This window comes from Pan troglodytes, chromosome 10 (genome assembly GCF_028858775.2).
Source record: "Pan troglodytes isolate AG18354 chromosome 10, NHGRI_mPanTro3-v2.0_pri, whole genome shotgun sequence".
NCBI lineage: Eukaryota > Metazoa > Chordata > Mammalia > Primates > Hominidae > Pan > Pan troglodytes.
The window spans coordinates 139,105,236-139,120,528 of NC_072408.2; the positions used below are offsets into that span (position 1 = coordinate 139,105,236).

The 15,293-nt window shown below is 58.6% G+C and overlaps 1 protein-coding gene across 2 annotated transcripts in view; it reads right to left on the bottom strand.

Moving 5' to 3' along the window:
* Positions 1 to 15,293, bottom strand: part of GALNT9 (polypeptide N-acetylgalactosaminyltransferase 9) — a 133,168-nt gene that overhangs the window by 56,719 nt on the left and 61,156 nt on the right. For both annotated transcript variants that reach the window (XR_002938899.3, XM_009426595.5), the window contains exons 3-5: positions 11,830 to 11,996; positions 10,306 to 10,480; positions 6,648 to 6,845 (exon numbers count right to left, since the gene is read on the bottom strand). Coding sequence is in view for 1 of the 2 variants with exons in the window: in XM_009426595.5 (XP_009424870.3) it covers positions 6,648 to 6,845; positions 10,306 to 10,480; positions 11,830 to 11,996 (540 nt within the window). In the remaining variant the exon portion in view is untranslated. The remainder of the gene's footprint in view (positions 1 to 6,647; positions 6,846 to 10,305; positions 10,481 to 11,829; positions 11,997 to 15,293) is intronic.

Consider the following 15,293-nt stretch of genomic DNA (forward strand, 5'->3'; position numbering starts at 1 on the left):
AGGCCTCCGAAGATGAGCCACAGGCGGCTGTGAACGCAGGAAGGGCAGAGAGTCCCAGGCACATGGGCACCTCCCGCAGCCGCATCCCCGCCACGACTGAAGCCCTCCTGTCTTGCGGACGCCGACACTGACGTTTAATGTTATTTAAAAACTGTTTCTGAGAAGGCAGAGAAGCACGTGCCACGTTTTAGAAAGAGTTTGCATCCACAATGGAAAGAGTGAAATGTAGGGTCCAGCCCTACAGGACTTAGCGGGTGTTCTCCCGGTGTGCAGAGACAAGAGATTGTCAGAAATAAAGACACAAGACCAAGAGATAAAGAGAAAACAGCTGGGCCTGGGGGGAACCACTGCCATCAAGACACGGAGACCTGGCCGGGCGCACTGGCTCATGCCTGTAATCCCAGCACTTTGGGAGGCCGAGGCGGGCGGATCACCTGAGGTCGGGAGTTCGAGACCAGCCTGACCAACATGGAGAAACCCCGTCTCTACTAAAAATACCAAAAAAAATTAGCCAGGCGTGCTGGCACATGCCTGTAATCCCAGCTACTAGGGAGGCTGAGGCAGGAGAATCGCTTGAACCTGGGAGGCGGAGGTTGCAGTGAGCCGAGATCGCACCACTGCACTCCAGCCTGGGCAACAACAGCGAAACTGCCTCAAAAAAAAAAAAAAAGACGCGGAGACCGGTAGTGGCCCCGAACGGCTGGGTGCACTGATATTTATTGCATACAGGACGAGGGGGCAGGGTAAGGAGGGTGAATCTTCTAAGTGACTGACAAGGTGAAGCAAGTCACGTGATCACAGGACAGGGGGCCCTTCCCTTTTAGGTAGCTGAAGCAGAGAGGGAAGGCAGCAAATGTCAGCGTTTTCTTCTATGCACTTATAAGAAAGATCAAAGACTTTAAGACTTCCACTATTTCTTCTTCTGCTATCTACTAAGAACTCCAAAGAGGAACCAGGAGTGCGGGAGGAGCATGAAAGTGGAAAAGGAGTGTGACCACTGAAGCACCACAGGGAGGGGGTTAGGCCTCCGGATGACTGCGGGCCAGGCCTGGAGAATATCCAGCCTCCCACAGGAAGCTGGTGGAGCAGAGTGTTCCCTGACTCCTCCAAGGAAAGGAGACTCCCTTTCACGGTCTGCTAAGTAACAGGTGCCTTCCCAGGCACTGGCATTACCGCTTGACCAAGGAGCCCTCAAACAGCCCTTATGCGGGCATGACAGAGGGCTCACCTCTTGCCTTCTAGGTCACTTCTCACAATGTCCCTTCAGCACCTGACCCTATACCCTCAGGTTATTCCTAGGTTATATTAGTAATGCAACAAAGAGTAATATTAAAAGCTAATGATTAATAATGTTTATAATAATGATTGATAATTGTCCATGATCATCTCTATATCTGATTCGTATTATCACTATTCTTATTCTAACTATTTTCTTTATTATACTGAAACAGTTTGTGCCTTCAGTCTGTTGCCTCGGCACCTAGGTAATCCTTTGCCCACAGTGAAAATTGTTAGTACTTAAAAAGTGAGGTGGTTATCCCTGCGCCTAAAGTTCCATTCCCCAAAGAGATCACGGAAATGCCGTCCTGGAGCAGGGCCCACACTTTCTCTGCCCACGGCAAGTGCGTAAATGTCTTGGCTCTGTGCCAGAAGCCTGGGTGGCAGCTGCTCCCCTCTGCCCTGATATGCAAATGAGGAAACATGGCCATGTGTCAATAAAGCTTTATTTACAAATACAGGACTGTGGGCCATGATTCCCTGACCCCTGCTGTACATCCTTGAAAATGCCCTTCACTGTTTTTTTTTTTTTTTTTTTTTTTTTTTTAGACTGAATTTCGCTCTCGTTGCCCAGGCTGGAGTGCAATGGCACCATCTCAGCTCACTATAACCTCTGCCTCCTCTGTTCAAGCAATTCTCCTGCCTCGGCCTCCCAAGTAGCTGGGATTACAGGCACCTGACACCACGCCCTGCTAATTTTTGTATTTTTAGTAGAGACAGGGTTTTGCCAGGCTAGGAACTCCTGACCTCAGGTGATCCACCCGCCTCGGCCTCCCAAAAGTGCTGGAAATACAGGCGTAAGCCACCGCACCCGGCCCCTCCGCTGCTTTTAATATGCATATTTACTTTTATGGAAATTTTCAAGTGTATGCAAAAGGAGAAAGATGAGCAGAATGTGTTCTCAGCTTCAGCGATGATCAGCATTGTGTCCTTCTTATTTTTTTCTCTCGCCTGTTACTGCTGATCCTCCAGCATGAGGGGAGTGATTCTGACAGGGCTCATATCTGTGACTCTGATACTCTATGCGAGAGGAGTGATTCTGACAGGGCTCCAGCACGTGACTCTGTGATCCTCCAGTGAGTGGGGAGCTGATTTCTGATGGGGCTCTCGCCCAGACTTTGATCCTCCAGGGTGAGTTTTGACAGACAAACTTACACGAAGGTCAGGCAGGTAAAGTACAAGAGAGAAGAGGGCTAGTGTCACTTGTTGAACATGGTGAAATCAAAGCCTTCATCTTCTTTTTCTTGAAATAGTCAGTCCTCTTGGTCTGTCCCTATTCTCCCACTCCCGTAAGGACCCAGCTCTAGAGAATTATTTCCCCAAGTGGAGCAGCAGCATCAGCAAATGATAAACAATACAGGACAGATGGGCTTGCTGGGAGCGGCTGTTGGGACAGGTGGTGACTGTGGCTCTGCTCTGTCCGAGGGAGCAGCCACAGCTCAGCTTCAGTTCATCATGACTGAGTAAGAATTGGGGCCTAGAATCTTCCAATTTTCAAAGAGAGTAGAAATCATTTTCACATAAAATAAGATTTCAAGTGAAAATGATTAAGTATTGGTTCTGTCAACCAAGAATAAAACTCTAAGACCCCCAACCAATTGAATGGAGCCGCTTCTCAACCAAGGGCACCCCAAAGTAACCCAGGAAAACAAGCTCAGGTCCTGATGGGAAGAGGGTTTGGACAAGCCCCTTAGACTCTCCTCCCTTTGGAATTCTGGAACACTAAAACACAGATGTTAAGTCTGACCAAACAGACTCTTTTGTAGAGATAAAATGCATCCAAAATGACAGTTAGCAGGCCCCTAAAGAAGTTAAGTATTTTACCCCAAAATGTATTTCATTGATGTATTTTGAAATGGCTTGCAATGCTGTGTCTTGTGGGGGAACTCAACATTCTGTAGAGACTTCCCTTTCTTTTGGAGGTCTTTTCTGATCCAGATAAGATTAACCAGAAGTCTGGCCCCTTTTTAAGTCTGATAAGAAACATTTACAATCTCCTCCTTCTGAAGCTCCTTCTGAAGCCCGCTACCTGGAGGCTTCATCTGCATCATAAAACCTTGGTCTCCACAACCCTTTATCTTAACCAGACGCTCCTTTCTATTCATACCAGGTCTTTAGATAATAACTTAACTCTTTCAACCAATTACCAATCAGAAAATCTTTGAATCCGCCCATGGCCTGGAAGTCCCCACTTCTGGTCGTCCCGCCTTTTGGACTGAACCAGTGCACACCTGACATGTGTGCATTGATTCCTATGTCTCCCTAAAACATACACATCCAGCAGGCTGCACGCCTGCACACTAAGCATGGAACGCAGGGGCACCGGCCGCGATGACAACACCGCGTGGAACCATGTGCGCCTTTGCGATCGTCACGCTGGGTGTCCACCATGGAAGCCGTCCTGGAACTTCCAACATGGCCCCATCTCGTTGCGGCTGTCTGCTGTTTCTGTCCCCATGAGGGAGGGCGAACTCCTGAGTTTAGGCAATCCACCCACCTCGGCCTCCCAAGTGTTGGGATTACAGGCATGAACCACCGCACCTGCCTTAATATTTCATGTATTCTTTAAAATCAACTTTGAGGGGTGAAATTTATATAAAATGAAATGCATCCATGTGATCTTTGCATTTTGGCCCATTTTGACTGATGGAGATCCCTGGGTGACCCCATCCTTTTCCAGCAGAGAACACTGCTGCCCTGGAACTGTCCCAGGCAGGCCCCTTCCCTGTGAGCCCCGACCCTCAGCCTCCACCCAGGATGAATTTTGCCTTCCGTGGAATTCTGTGTGCAGGAATCACGCAGACACTCTCTTCCATGTGTGGCTCCGAGGCTCAGCACGAGCCTCTGCATCTCACCACGTCGTTAGGTGTGGAAGGGTCCACTCCTCCCTGTTTCTAAGTATTCCGTGATGTGGGTGGAGTCTGCCCCGCTCATCCATCCACCTGCTGACGCATATGAGGCTACTGTGAGTAACGCCGCTGTGAACGTTTGTGTGGAAGCCTTTGCATGTACGCATGTCTCATTTATTTTGAGAAAAACACCTGGGAGTGGAATGGGGGGACACTGGAGGGGGGACACGGGGGGACACTGGAGGGGGGACACGGGGGGACACTGGAGGGGACACTGGAGGGGACACTGGAGGGGGAACACTGGGGGGACACTGGAGGGGGATACTGGAGGGGGGACGCTGGAGGGGGGACACTGGAGGGGGGACGCTGGAGGGGGGACAGTGGAAGGGGGGACACTGGAGTGGGTTTCGGGCCTTCAGAAGGAGCTGCGGGTTTTCCAAAGTGGCTGCAGCGATTCACAGTCCTGCCAGCCATGTCCGAGAGTTGCGTCTGTGCCATGTCCTTGTCAACATTTGGTATTGTCAGCCTGCACGTTTCAGCCACCCCAGTGGGCGCAGAGCCCCATCTCACTGTGGGTTGAATTTGCATCTCCCTGGACTGTGGGGAGCACCTTTCATGAGCTTGCTGGCGCAGGCCAGTCTTCTCCTGGGTAGTGTCTGTTCATGTCGCGCCCTGTCCTTCAGCTGAGGGCTGGAACGGGGGGGTTCAGCAGCTGTCCAGGTGGTGGCTGTGAGGAGCAGGGGGGCAGCCATGCCTTGGAGACTTGATGGGGCCAGTGAGCCTGCTCCTGCCACAGCTCAGGGCATCCAGAGCCTGCCAAAAACTGTGGGAGGTGCCTCCCATTGGGTTCTCTGAATTTCACTGATTTTTAAAATGTCAAACACAAGGCAATCCTTTTCCTGCCAATTGGGGATTACCAAGTGCATTTTGAATGAAGAAAAATAACCTTCAAGCGGTTAGTACTGGCTCCTGTGAACCCTGAGGGCTGCGTCTGCGTCTCTGTGATACAGACAAGCTCTGTGTGCCAAGTTTTTATGGCAAAGCCCGGGGGCCCCAGCACCCGGCCCGACACTCACCGTGGTCTCGGCTCAGCCCCTGCACCAGGTTGTGCTTGCTGGGGACGTCCCCGTCCCTCGTCCCCGTCCCTCGTCCCCGTCCCTCGTCCCCGTCCCTCGTCCCCACACCCTCGTCCCCGTCCCTCGTCCCTCGTCCCCGTCCCTCGTCCCCGTCCCTCGTCCCCGTCCCTCGTCCCCACACCCTCGTCCCCGTCCCTCGTCCCTCGTCCCCGTCCCTCGTCCCCGTCCCTCGTCCCCGGCCCTCGTCCCCGTCCCTCGTCCCCGTCCCTCGTCCCTCGTCCCCGTCCCTCGTCCCCGTCCCTCGTCCCCGTCCCTCGTCCCCGTCCCTCGTCCCCACACCCTCGTCCCCGTCCCTCGTCCCTCGTCCCCGTCCCTCGTCCCCGTCCCTCGTCCCCGTCCCTCGTCCCCACACCCTCGTCCCCGTCCCTCGTCCCTCGTCCCCGTCCCTCGTCCCCGTCCCTCGTCCCCGGCCCTCGTCCCCGTCCCTCGTCCCCGTCCCTCGTCCCCGTCCCTCGTCCCTCGTCCCCGTCCCTCGTCCCCGTCCCTCGTCCCCGTCCCTCGTCCCCGTCCCTCGTCCCCGTCCCTCGTCCCCGTCCCTCGTCCCCGTCCCTCGTCCCCGTCCCTCGTCCCCGTCCCTCGTCCCCGGCCCTCGTCCCCGGCCCTCGTCCCCGGCCCTCGTCCCCGTCCCCGTCCCCGTCCCCGTCCCTCGTCCCCGTCCCCGTCCCCGTCCCTCGTCCCTCGTCCCCACGCCCTCGTCCCCGTCCCTCGTCCCCGTCCCTCGTCCCCGTCCCTCGTCCCCGTCCCTCGTCCCCGTCCCTCGTCCCCGTCCCTCGTCCCCGTCCCTCGTCCCCGTCCCCGTCCCTCGTCCCCGTCCCTCGTCCCCGTCCCTCGTCCCCGTCCCTCGTCCCCGTCCCTCGTCCCCACGCCCTCGTCCCCGTCCCTCGTCCCCGTCCCTTGTCCCCACGCCCTCGTCCCCGTCCCTCGTCCCCGTCCCTCGTCCCCGTCCCTCGTCCCCGTCCCTCGTCCCCGTCCCTCGTCCCCGTCCCTCGTCCCCGTCCCTCGTCCCCGTCCCTCGTCCCCACGCCCTCGTCCCCGTCCCTCGTCCCCGTCCCTCGTCCCCGTCCCTCGTCCCCGTCCCTCGTCCCTCGTCCCCGTCCCCGTCCCTCGTCCCCGTCCCTCGTCCCTCGTCCCCGGCCCTCATCCCCGGCCCTCGTCCCCGTCCCTCGTCCCCGGCCCTCGTCCCCGTCCCTCGTCCCCGTCCCTCGTCCCCGTCCCTCGTCCCCGTCCCTCGTCCCCACGCCCTCGTCCCCGTCCCTCGTCCCCGTCCCTCGTCCCCGGCCCTCGTCCCCGGCCCTCGTCCCCGTCCCTCGTCCCCACGCCCGCCTCGCTCTGCTCTGCTCCTTGCCGGGCAGGGCCGCCCTCGACCCCTGAGGGCGCAGCTCACCTGATGGGTGCTGACTCGTCGCCGCGGTCCAGCCAGTCCTGCGGGGGGATGATGTACATGCACCAGAGGCCCCAGTTGTAGCCGTGGGCGGCGTTCGCATACTGCTGCACCTCAAACGTGCTGTACTTGATGTTGTCGATGGCTGGCAGCACGATGCGACGCCGGTCCTCTCGGATCCGCGACAGTGCGGGCTCGGCCCTGCGGAGGCACAGCTGTGAGGAGGGGCGGCCCCAGCCCGCCGCATTCCCTGAGGAGGGTCCACTCGCCCACAGGGAGGGGAGGCCAGTCCCCACCTGGTCTGCATCTAGCCCTGCCACCCCCTGCTGAGCTAGACCCACATCCTCCCTTGGAAGCCCAAGGGCCCCTCTCAGCAGCAGATCCACCCTGACCAAGGCCTCACGCCTGCTGGGGTAGCCCCTCGAATGCCACTGGCCCCTGGGGGACGCTGACACCAGCCACATTGGCCCAACTGCAGTATCTCTGAAGGGCTGCCCAGGGGTCCACAAGAGGTCAGCTGTGTCCACCACGGGGCTCCCCAGCTCGGTCTCCCTCTCTGCCCAGCCCCGAGTCCCTCCTCTCCTTTCCTGCTCCTGTGGGAGCTGCATTCATTTGCAAGAATTAATTGAGGATCTACTATGTGCCACGCCCTGTTCCCACAAATTGGAATACAATCATGAACTAAGGAATACAAATAATCCGTGCCATGGGGAGCTCGCACGGTGTGGGATGAAAAGCCACCAGGCACCGTTGTGCAGTGTGGAACCTGTGTGAGTGTGCAGCGGCCCTGCTCGAGGACGGGACGGAGGATGAGGTATAAGCAGTCGTGGATGTGGTAGAAGGGGCTCACAGTTTTAAGTAGGGCTGCCCTGGGTAGTGACTGGAAGGAGGCATAGAGGGAGTCTCAGAGGGTGCGGCAGCTGCACCGAAGCCCCGGCGTGTGCCTAATGGGCCTGCAGGGCTGGCCAGGAGGCCGGACAGAGCGATGGGGCAATGGGGGGCGAGGAGGGCAGAGAGGAAGGTGAGCAGAAGCAGCCTCCATGGGCATCAGCTCAGTCTTCGATTCCCCGTCCCAGGCAGGGGTCCTGGGAAGCAGGTGCAGCCCTCGCCCTTGGAGACACCATGGTCTACCGCAAGGTGAGATGGCCGCAGAGGCCCGCCGTCCACGCTGGAGACCCACAGGGCCAGAGCCACCCAGCCACTGGCTGACACAGAACCCAGAGGCTGCAGTGAGAGGCTGGATGGCCTGAGGGCAGATTCGGGTCGGCTCAGGCAGGGCCGGCATGGGGAGGGGCGAGGCCCTGACCCTGCCTGTGAGACCACGCGGCTGTCTTCACCCCTTCTTCCCGTCCTTCTGAGCATGAGGCCTGGTATTTACCTGCCTTTCAGCTTTGTGAGGAGGATTAATTAATTACGGTTAGCGAAGTGCTTCAGAGATGAAAAGCTCCCTGGAAATGCCAGGTCTGCTAATAAGGCAGAATCCTTTGTGGAGACAGTTACAGGAGCGGGTGCTATTTGCAGATGGATAACTGGGTTTTCAGTTGTGAAAATTAAAGTTGGACCGGTTTAAAATTGCATTTTGACGTGACAGACCCAAGGCTCCCCCAGACGCCCTCAGGCCTCGGGGAGCTTACGCAGCATCAGAGGGACTAAAAGGCTGCTGGTGTAGTTGTGCAGTGCACAACCTGTGCGACTGCATGGGGTGACCCTGTGGGGGGCAGACAGTGGAACACAATTCATGCACAACACGTCAGAAGCTGATAAACATCGAGGGAAAGGAAAGCGCCCTGCGGAGGAGCGAGGAAGGGGAAGGGAGGGCACAGGGCAGAGGAGGCAGCGTCTTGTCAGAACAGCGCCGGCTGGGGACTGAGATGCCCCAGTAAAGCCGAGTGTGAGGGGAGAAGCCTGAGAGGTGCCAAGTCCCCACTTGAACCCACTGATGCTGTTATGGAAACCACGGACTTTGAGAAGCCCCAAAACGCCAGGTTCCTCGGGGACCCAGCAGGAGGCCCAAGGTCACATGCAGTGGGGTGTCCCAGCCAATCATGACAGTCCCAGCCTCCGTGTAACACTGAGATCAAACATCAGCTGGCCCTTCCCACCAAGGCCCCCTGCAGTGACAACAGCCCATATTTCCCTGAGTTGAAAAATGAGTCAAGAGAGTTGATATTAAATCTTCAGTTTTGGTTTCTCCAGGAAGTGGGGAAAACGGCCTCCCGGGTCTTCCCTGTGGTTGGGTGGACAGGGGTGGGTCCTGGCCCAGGTGCGGGGCACACCCTGTGCATTGTGGGTGCGGGGCCTGCCTGGGTGCGGGGAACACACCCCTGTGCATTGTGGATGCGGGGCCTGCCTGGGTGCGGGGAGCACACCCCTGTGCATTGTGGGTGCGGGGCCTGCCTGGGTGCGGGGAGCACACCCCTGTGCATTGTGGGTGCGGGGCCTGCCTGGGTGCGGGGAGCACACCCCTGTGCATTGTGGGTGCGGGGCCTGCCTGGGTGCGGGGAGCACACCCCTGTGCATTGTGGGTGCGGGGCCTACCTGGGTGCGGGGAACACACCCCTGAGCATTGTGGGTGCGGGGCCTGCCTGGGTGCGGGGCACACCCTGTGCATTGTGGGTGCCGGGCCTGCCTGGGTGCGGGGAGCACACCCCTGTGCATTGTGGGTGCGGGGCCTGCCTGGGTGCGGGGAACACACCCCTGAGCATTGTGGGTGCAGGGCCTGGCCTGGGTGTGGGGAACACACCCAGTGCACTATGGACCCTGTAGGTGCCCTCTGTGGGGCTGGCTTTGGGGTTTGCCTGGGGGCATCCTGGACTGCCCCAACTCTAATGACAAGGGTCCTTGCATAAGGCAGGGATGGAGAAACAGACACAGGGAGGGCGTGGGGGTCGGAGGTGGGAGCTGCAGCCCTCAGGAGCTGAGAGAGGTGGGAGGGATCCTTAAGGGCCTGGAGCCTCTGGGGGAAACTCGGCCCTGCCCAAACCTTGGAGTCGGGCCCTGCCCACACCTTGGAGTCCGGCTCTGCCCACACCTTGGAGTCGGGCTCTGGGCCTCCAGAACGGTGAGGAGGTAAAGTCTTGCTGCTCCGAGCCGCCCAGAAGGGGGTGCTTTGTGCTGGTGGCCCCAGGACCCCATACACAAGGTGACCCCCTCGGCCCAGAAGCTCACTTCCCATGCCCCTTGCACTAGGCTAAGGCCTCGGGGGCACTCGTGGCCATCTCCAGTGACTGAGCAGGGCCTGAGAGGCCGGACTTCTGCACCTTAGCCCCACCCCACCTGATCTGAGGTTCCCACCCCGCGGGGGACACACGGTACCCGAGCCTGCTGGAGTCAGGATGGGGTCACATTCTCCTGGGGCAAGGTGGGCACAGACCAAGCCTCATACACATGCCTGGGAGCTTCTAAGCGCCATGTCCTTGGGTGCGTGCTGGGCCTGCCCTCCCGTGGTTTTGCATTCAGGAGCTGGACACAGAGAGGCCGCAGAGGTAACCGCACAGGGGGACTCAGTGGTGGCTCTCAGTCCCAGATCCTGAAGGCTACGGCGAGTCTCCCAGCCCCGGGGCCAACCCAGCGGCCAGGCTGCAGCTGCACGGCGGCTTAGGAGGGGGATGGTGGAGGGGGACCCGCTGAGACTGGCTGTCCAGCCTGTTCCGGCCCTTACCAGCCCGTGTTGAACTCGACGTGGGCATCAAAGAAGCCGACGACTGGGGCGGTGGCCGCCTTCCAGCCCTGCAGCCGCGCGCGGATCAGTCCTTCCCGCCGGCTGTTGCGGACAATCTTCACGAGGCCTGGGTACCGCTTGTTGACGTACTGGTCCAGATTGAACTTGAGCTCCACTGAGGAGAGACAAGACTTCAGCACACTGGCAGGTGCTGGCAGGCGCGGGGCCACCAAGACCCAAGGCCGGAAATGCTGCGTGCCCCGTGTGGGATGAGTGTATTGTAAACATTCTCTTAGGACCCACTGAACCACATGTGGTTCAGCGTGGAGGTCACAGAGAGATGAGACCCCAGCCTCATGATGCTGACATTCCAGTGGGAGACACAGCAAATAAGGAAACACACCAGACAGACAGACAGACAGACAGAGAGAGAGAGAGAGCAGCCTGTGCTGTGGAGACGGGAGACACAGGACTGCAGTCAGCTGTAAAAAACCAAGTCCACGCATGGATGGGTGGACGCACAAACGTGGCCTTCCATGCTGGGGGCAGGGTGTCCTGATGGAGCTCCCTGTGGCCAAGGGCAAGACACAGGTAGCCGAGCTGGACTGGATGGTCCTCCCCAAACACCACCTTCTCCAGCGAGACAGGGCTCAGGAGGGCAGCCACACCATTCAGTCCTCTGCACACAGACCCCAGTGTAGACGGTGCTGCTGGGCTAGGGCCCTGCTGCAGGCCAGAGCTTGCCCCACAGCCCCATGGCACAGCCTCCTGCCTCCACGAGGGGTCAGGAAGGGGCTCCCCATGTTTTCCTCCACTTCCAGAGGGAGTGTCACGGCTGCAGGCTCTCTGCTCTGCGCCTGGGAAGGGCAGATGGGGGACAGGCCTGGGGCAGTGCAAGATCCTTGTTTGGGGTTTCAAGCCTGTTTGCTAGAGGGTGTGAGTAGCACTGCCCTCAGGGGACCTGAAGCTGAGGAGGGTGGCGCTGAGGAACCATGGGGCTTGGGCTCCAGCTGCGAGCTCTGTCCAGCCAAGCTCTGGTGTGAGCCTCTGTGGGCAAGAGAGGCGGGAGGCGTGACTGGCACTCTGGAGAGCTCAGCTCTACTGGCCTCTGTGGAAGGGGGTGGCTGACCCCAACTTCATCTCCACCCGGAGCCTGAGAGGAGAGGAAGCAGGGACTTTGTAGATGTATCCGGTTGAGTATCTTGAAATGAAATCCTCCTGGATTTGGGGTGAGCTCTGTGTCTAGTCTGGGTCCTCATGAGAAGAGGAGAGGATGCAGACACATGGGAGAGGCCGCATAATGGAGGCAGAGAGAGGCACTGGCAGCCACACACTGGGGACAGCACGTATGCAGCCATGACAGAGGCTGGAAGGCAGGAGGGACCCCCATAGGTTTAGAGCCCCTGCGGACAGATGGGGTGCGGTCCTCTGTCGCTCCGCCCCGGGAGGCTCCACCCAACCCCAACTCGACCCAGCCACAGGCAGCCGCCCGGCGAGCACCGTGCCGAGGCCCCGCCCGCTCACCGTTGTCACTGTTGTCGTCCACCAGGATGACCTCCTTGAGGAGCTGGGAGGGCGTGTGGTTGACCACGCTGTGCACGGAGCGCAGGATGACCGACAGCGCCTCATTGACGAAGATGAAGACCACGGAGACCTGGGGCAGGTCCTGGGCATAGCTCATCTGTCTGCACCTGCAGGAGACACGGTTTGGGGTGTGGTCAGGGCGCAGCGTGCGGGACCCTGGGAGCCAGGTGCACCCTTCGAGGGCCACTGGACAAGGCCTTGACCCTACAACCAGACGCCAAGGGTGTACGGGGGGGTCAGAGCTGTTCCAGAAAGAAACTAGTAACCGTAACACAGCACTCAGCACACACATGGCCCCTGTGCCCACCCCGTGCTCACAGCAACCCCGAGAGGAGATGAATGTCCCCGTTCTACAGACAGGAGCCTCCCCTGTGGGCCATGAGTGCAGGTGCTGGGATTCCAACCCCAGCCGCCAGCTTCAGGAGCACGTTGGGGACGGCGCTGCTGGGCACAGCCGAGGAGCTGGGCACAGCCAAGGAGCCAGCCACCCGCACAGGCAGCCACTTCCCGCCCTGGCTCATAGCTGGTTCCAAGCCTCTGGTGAGAATTTCAATGGGACAAGGGCTGTGCGCCACCGTCATATTTATCTGGGCTGTGGTGCTCAGCCAGGGAGATTTCATCACTCAGAAAAATGCTTTCTGACAAGAAAACGTCACTCCACTCATCTGTAGAGGAAAAAGCTTGGATTGCACAGTTTTCATGAACTTGCAAAATGTGTAAAACAGAAAGTCCTGAGAAAGGAAGTACGTCCTAGGACAGACTGCAGGAGCGGCTGCAGGTTGGAAAGGAGAGGTTTTGGAGTTGGGGTGGGGGGCAGAGGCACTCCCAGAGCCCAGAGGGACGGGGGCAGGGCTGCTCAGAAAGCCTGTGGCAAGCCCTGTCCCATGGGGTGGCCCCCTCTCACCGTCCTCAAGCGCACACCGTGTACCTGTTTGTTCCTGCAGGTCTGTCTCCCCCCATGACCAGAACGTGAGCCCCCTGACAGCAAGCCCCTTTTCTGTCCCATTGACAGCTCTATACCAAGAACCCAGGCTGTGCCCGGCACACAGCAGGTACTTTATAAACATCTGTGTAATGAGGGGACAAATGAAGACTCAAGGGGCCCCACAGGCACCGGCTGGGCCCATGAAGTACTCACGCCTGCCCCCTACGCCTCCTCGGAGCAGTGGAGGAAGCTGCTGGCCTCTGGGGGACAGTGGTGGACTCCACCCTTCTTTCTCCCTCTATCACTAGGTCAGGAGGCGTCTTGGGCCTGGCTGCGGGGCCACATGCACCTGTGCTGAAGAACTTGCAAGCAGCAAGGACAAGTGATTTATGGCGTGACCGTTCCCGGGGGCCTCCAGCCTCTTCAGACTTTACGAGGGCAGGTGGGGGCAGAGAATCCCTGTCACCTACAGCACTCATTCTCAATGACCTCTCATTTGATTTAGAATCCATGTCCGGTACCCACTTCTTGCCCCAGAATATCGACGGCCTTTTATTGATGGATCTCAGCGGCCACTCGCTTTATAAACAAGCCGCCTGCATGGAACAGAAGGCCTCCCTGCAAGCTCATGGCACAGGTTTGAGAGATGGACGCAGAGGCCCCCGGGACGCTGGCCACGCGGAGAAGCGTGTGAGGAGCCCAGGAGCGATCAGGGCAACACAACCTTCCAGATGCACCCTCTGCTCTCCGCTCAGCAGCAACATGAAGAAGCCGAGCCGGGCTGGCCTAAGCAGAAAGGGGGCTGGTGGCTCATCCGTAGGAAAAGTCCAGGTGTGTTTGGTTTCGGGCCCGGCTTGGTCGAGGGTCAAAACTTGTCAGTGGGACACAGGCTTCTGTCTGCCTCTCTTGGCTCCAGCCTTCTGGCTTGAGTTTAATCTCAGGAAGGCCTGTCCGCATGGCCGGAGGCCGTGTCCGCGTGGCCGGAGGCTGTGTCCCCGCAGGTCCAAACCTTCCAGGGGTTTGAGTCCAGGGCAGCAAACCCACCTGTCTTCCCTGGACACGCAGGAAAAGCATCCCTGTGTCTGCTGGGCTCTGATTGGGTGACGTGCTCTTCCCTGAACCAATCGCTGTGGCCAGAGGAAATAGGGCACTCTGATTGGCTTATGTTCCACCGCGTCATGCTGGACTCAGGGCCTGGCAGGTGCGGCTCCTAGAAGTGGGGCCCGTGGATGCTGGACCAGCCATCAGCAGATGTTCCTGACAGGGAGCAGCGCCAGGGTCCGATCCAGGTTCGAGCCCAGGCGCCCACAGGCGAGACCGACAGCCATTGGGAGCCTCAGTCTCCGGCACAATGAGGATCCCAACCGCGTCCGCCTCGCAGGTCGTACGAGGGAGATCCTGCCAGGTCGTTTCCACACGCGTGGAGTTGAAGCGTTTTTATTTAACTCCCTGTCGCCCACCTGCTGGCAAATGGAAGACAATGAAGACCAGGATGACTCTTCCAAATCTCGCTTTTCTGCAAGGCTCAACCCAGCCCCAAGAAAAAGATAAAGGAGCGCAAAGATTTTCCAACAAGTCCCAAATGCCCATCAATGAGGAAGGCAAGTCGCTCACCCCGAAGTTCAGCCCCCAGCCTTGTCCTCCTGCGCTCCTGCTGGGGATGAGGGAGAGGCCACGGGGAGAAAATGACGGCTGGACCGGTCCTCCCCGTGGAAGCCTTTCCTTCCGTGGTGGGCTGAATGGTGTTCTCCTCCCGCGACCCAAGACACGGTGTCAGCAGGACGTGGGCCTCTGTCTCCGATCTCGGAAACACATCTTCTGGCCCGGGTTTAATCTCAGAAAGGCCTGTCCTCATGTGACTTATTGCAACTAGGATCTTTGCAGATGTAATTGAGTTAGGGATCCTGAGATGAGCTTGAGGCAGGATCGGTAGGATGAGGAGGCCACACTGACGTCCTTGTTCCCTGTGTGAAGCCCCCGGGCCCCTTTTGCAGCAGGCTTCGCAAGGTAAGCAGCCCCACAGGACACCAGCCGACCGCCGGATGCTTACAAGTTCCTGATGCCCGATACAGGCCCGGGAAAGACAATGAACATACCTTATTCCTGATGTAGCTTCCCCAATCTCCAGCCAGTCAGCACCCAAAGCCCACCAAGCTCTTAGCCACACATTCCTGCCTCGGAGGGGCCAGGGGCTTCTCCAGGACACTGTACACACAGTTACACTCCAAGTTCAGCTCATTTTAATAGTAAGAGACACACCCCCAGGTGAGGATTCTATATGTAATGATACATGCAGTGTGTGGTGGAGCATGTAGGTACTGAGCATGTGTGCCAACTGCGGGCCTGTCTGCCTTTACACGCCCGACCTCGCCGTATTTCATGAACAGGCACGCACAGCCAACCGCGGGCCTGTCTGCCTTTACACGCCTGACCTCGCCGTATTTCATGAACAGGCACGCACAGCCAACCGCGGGCCTGT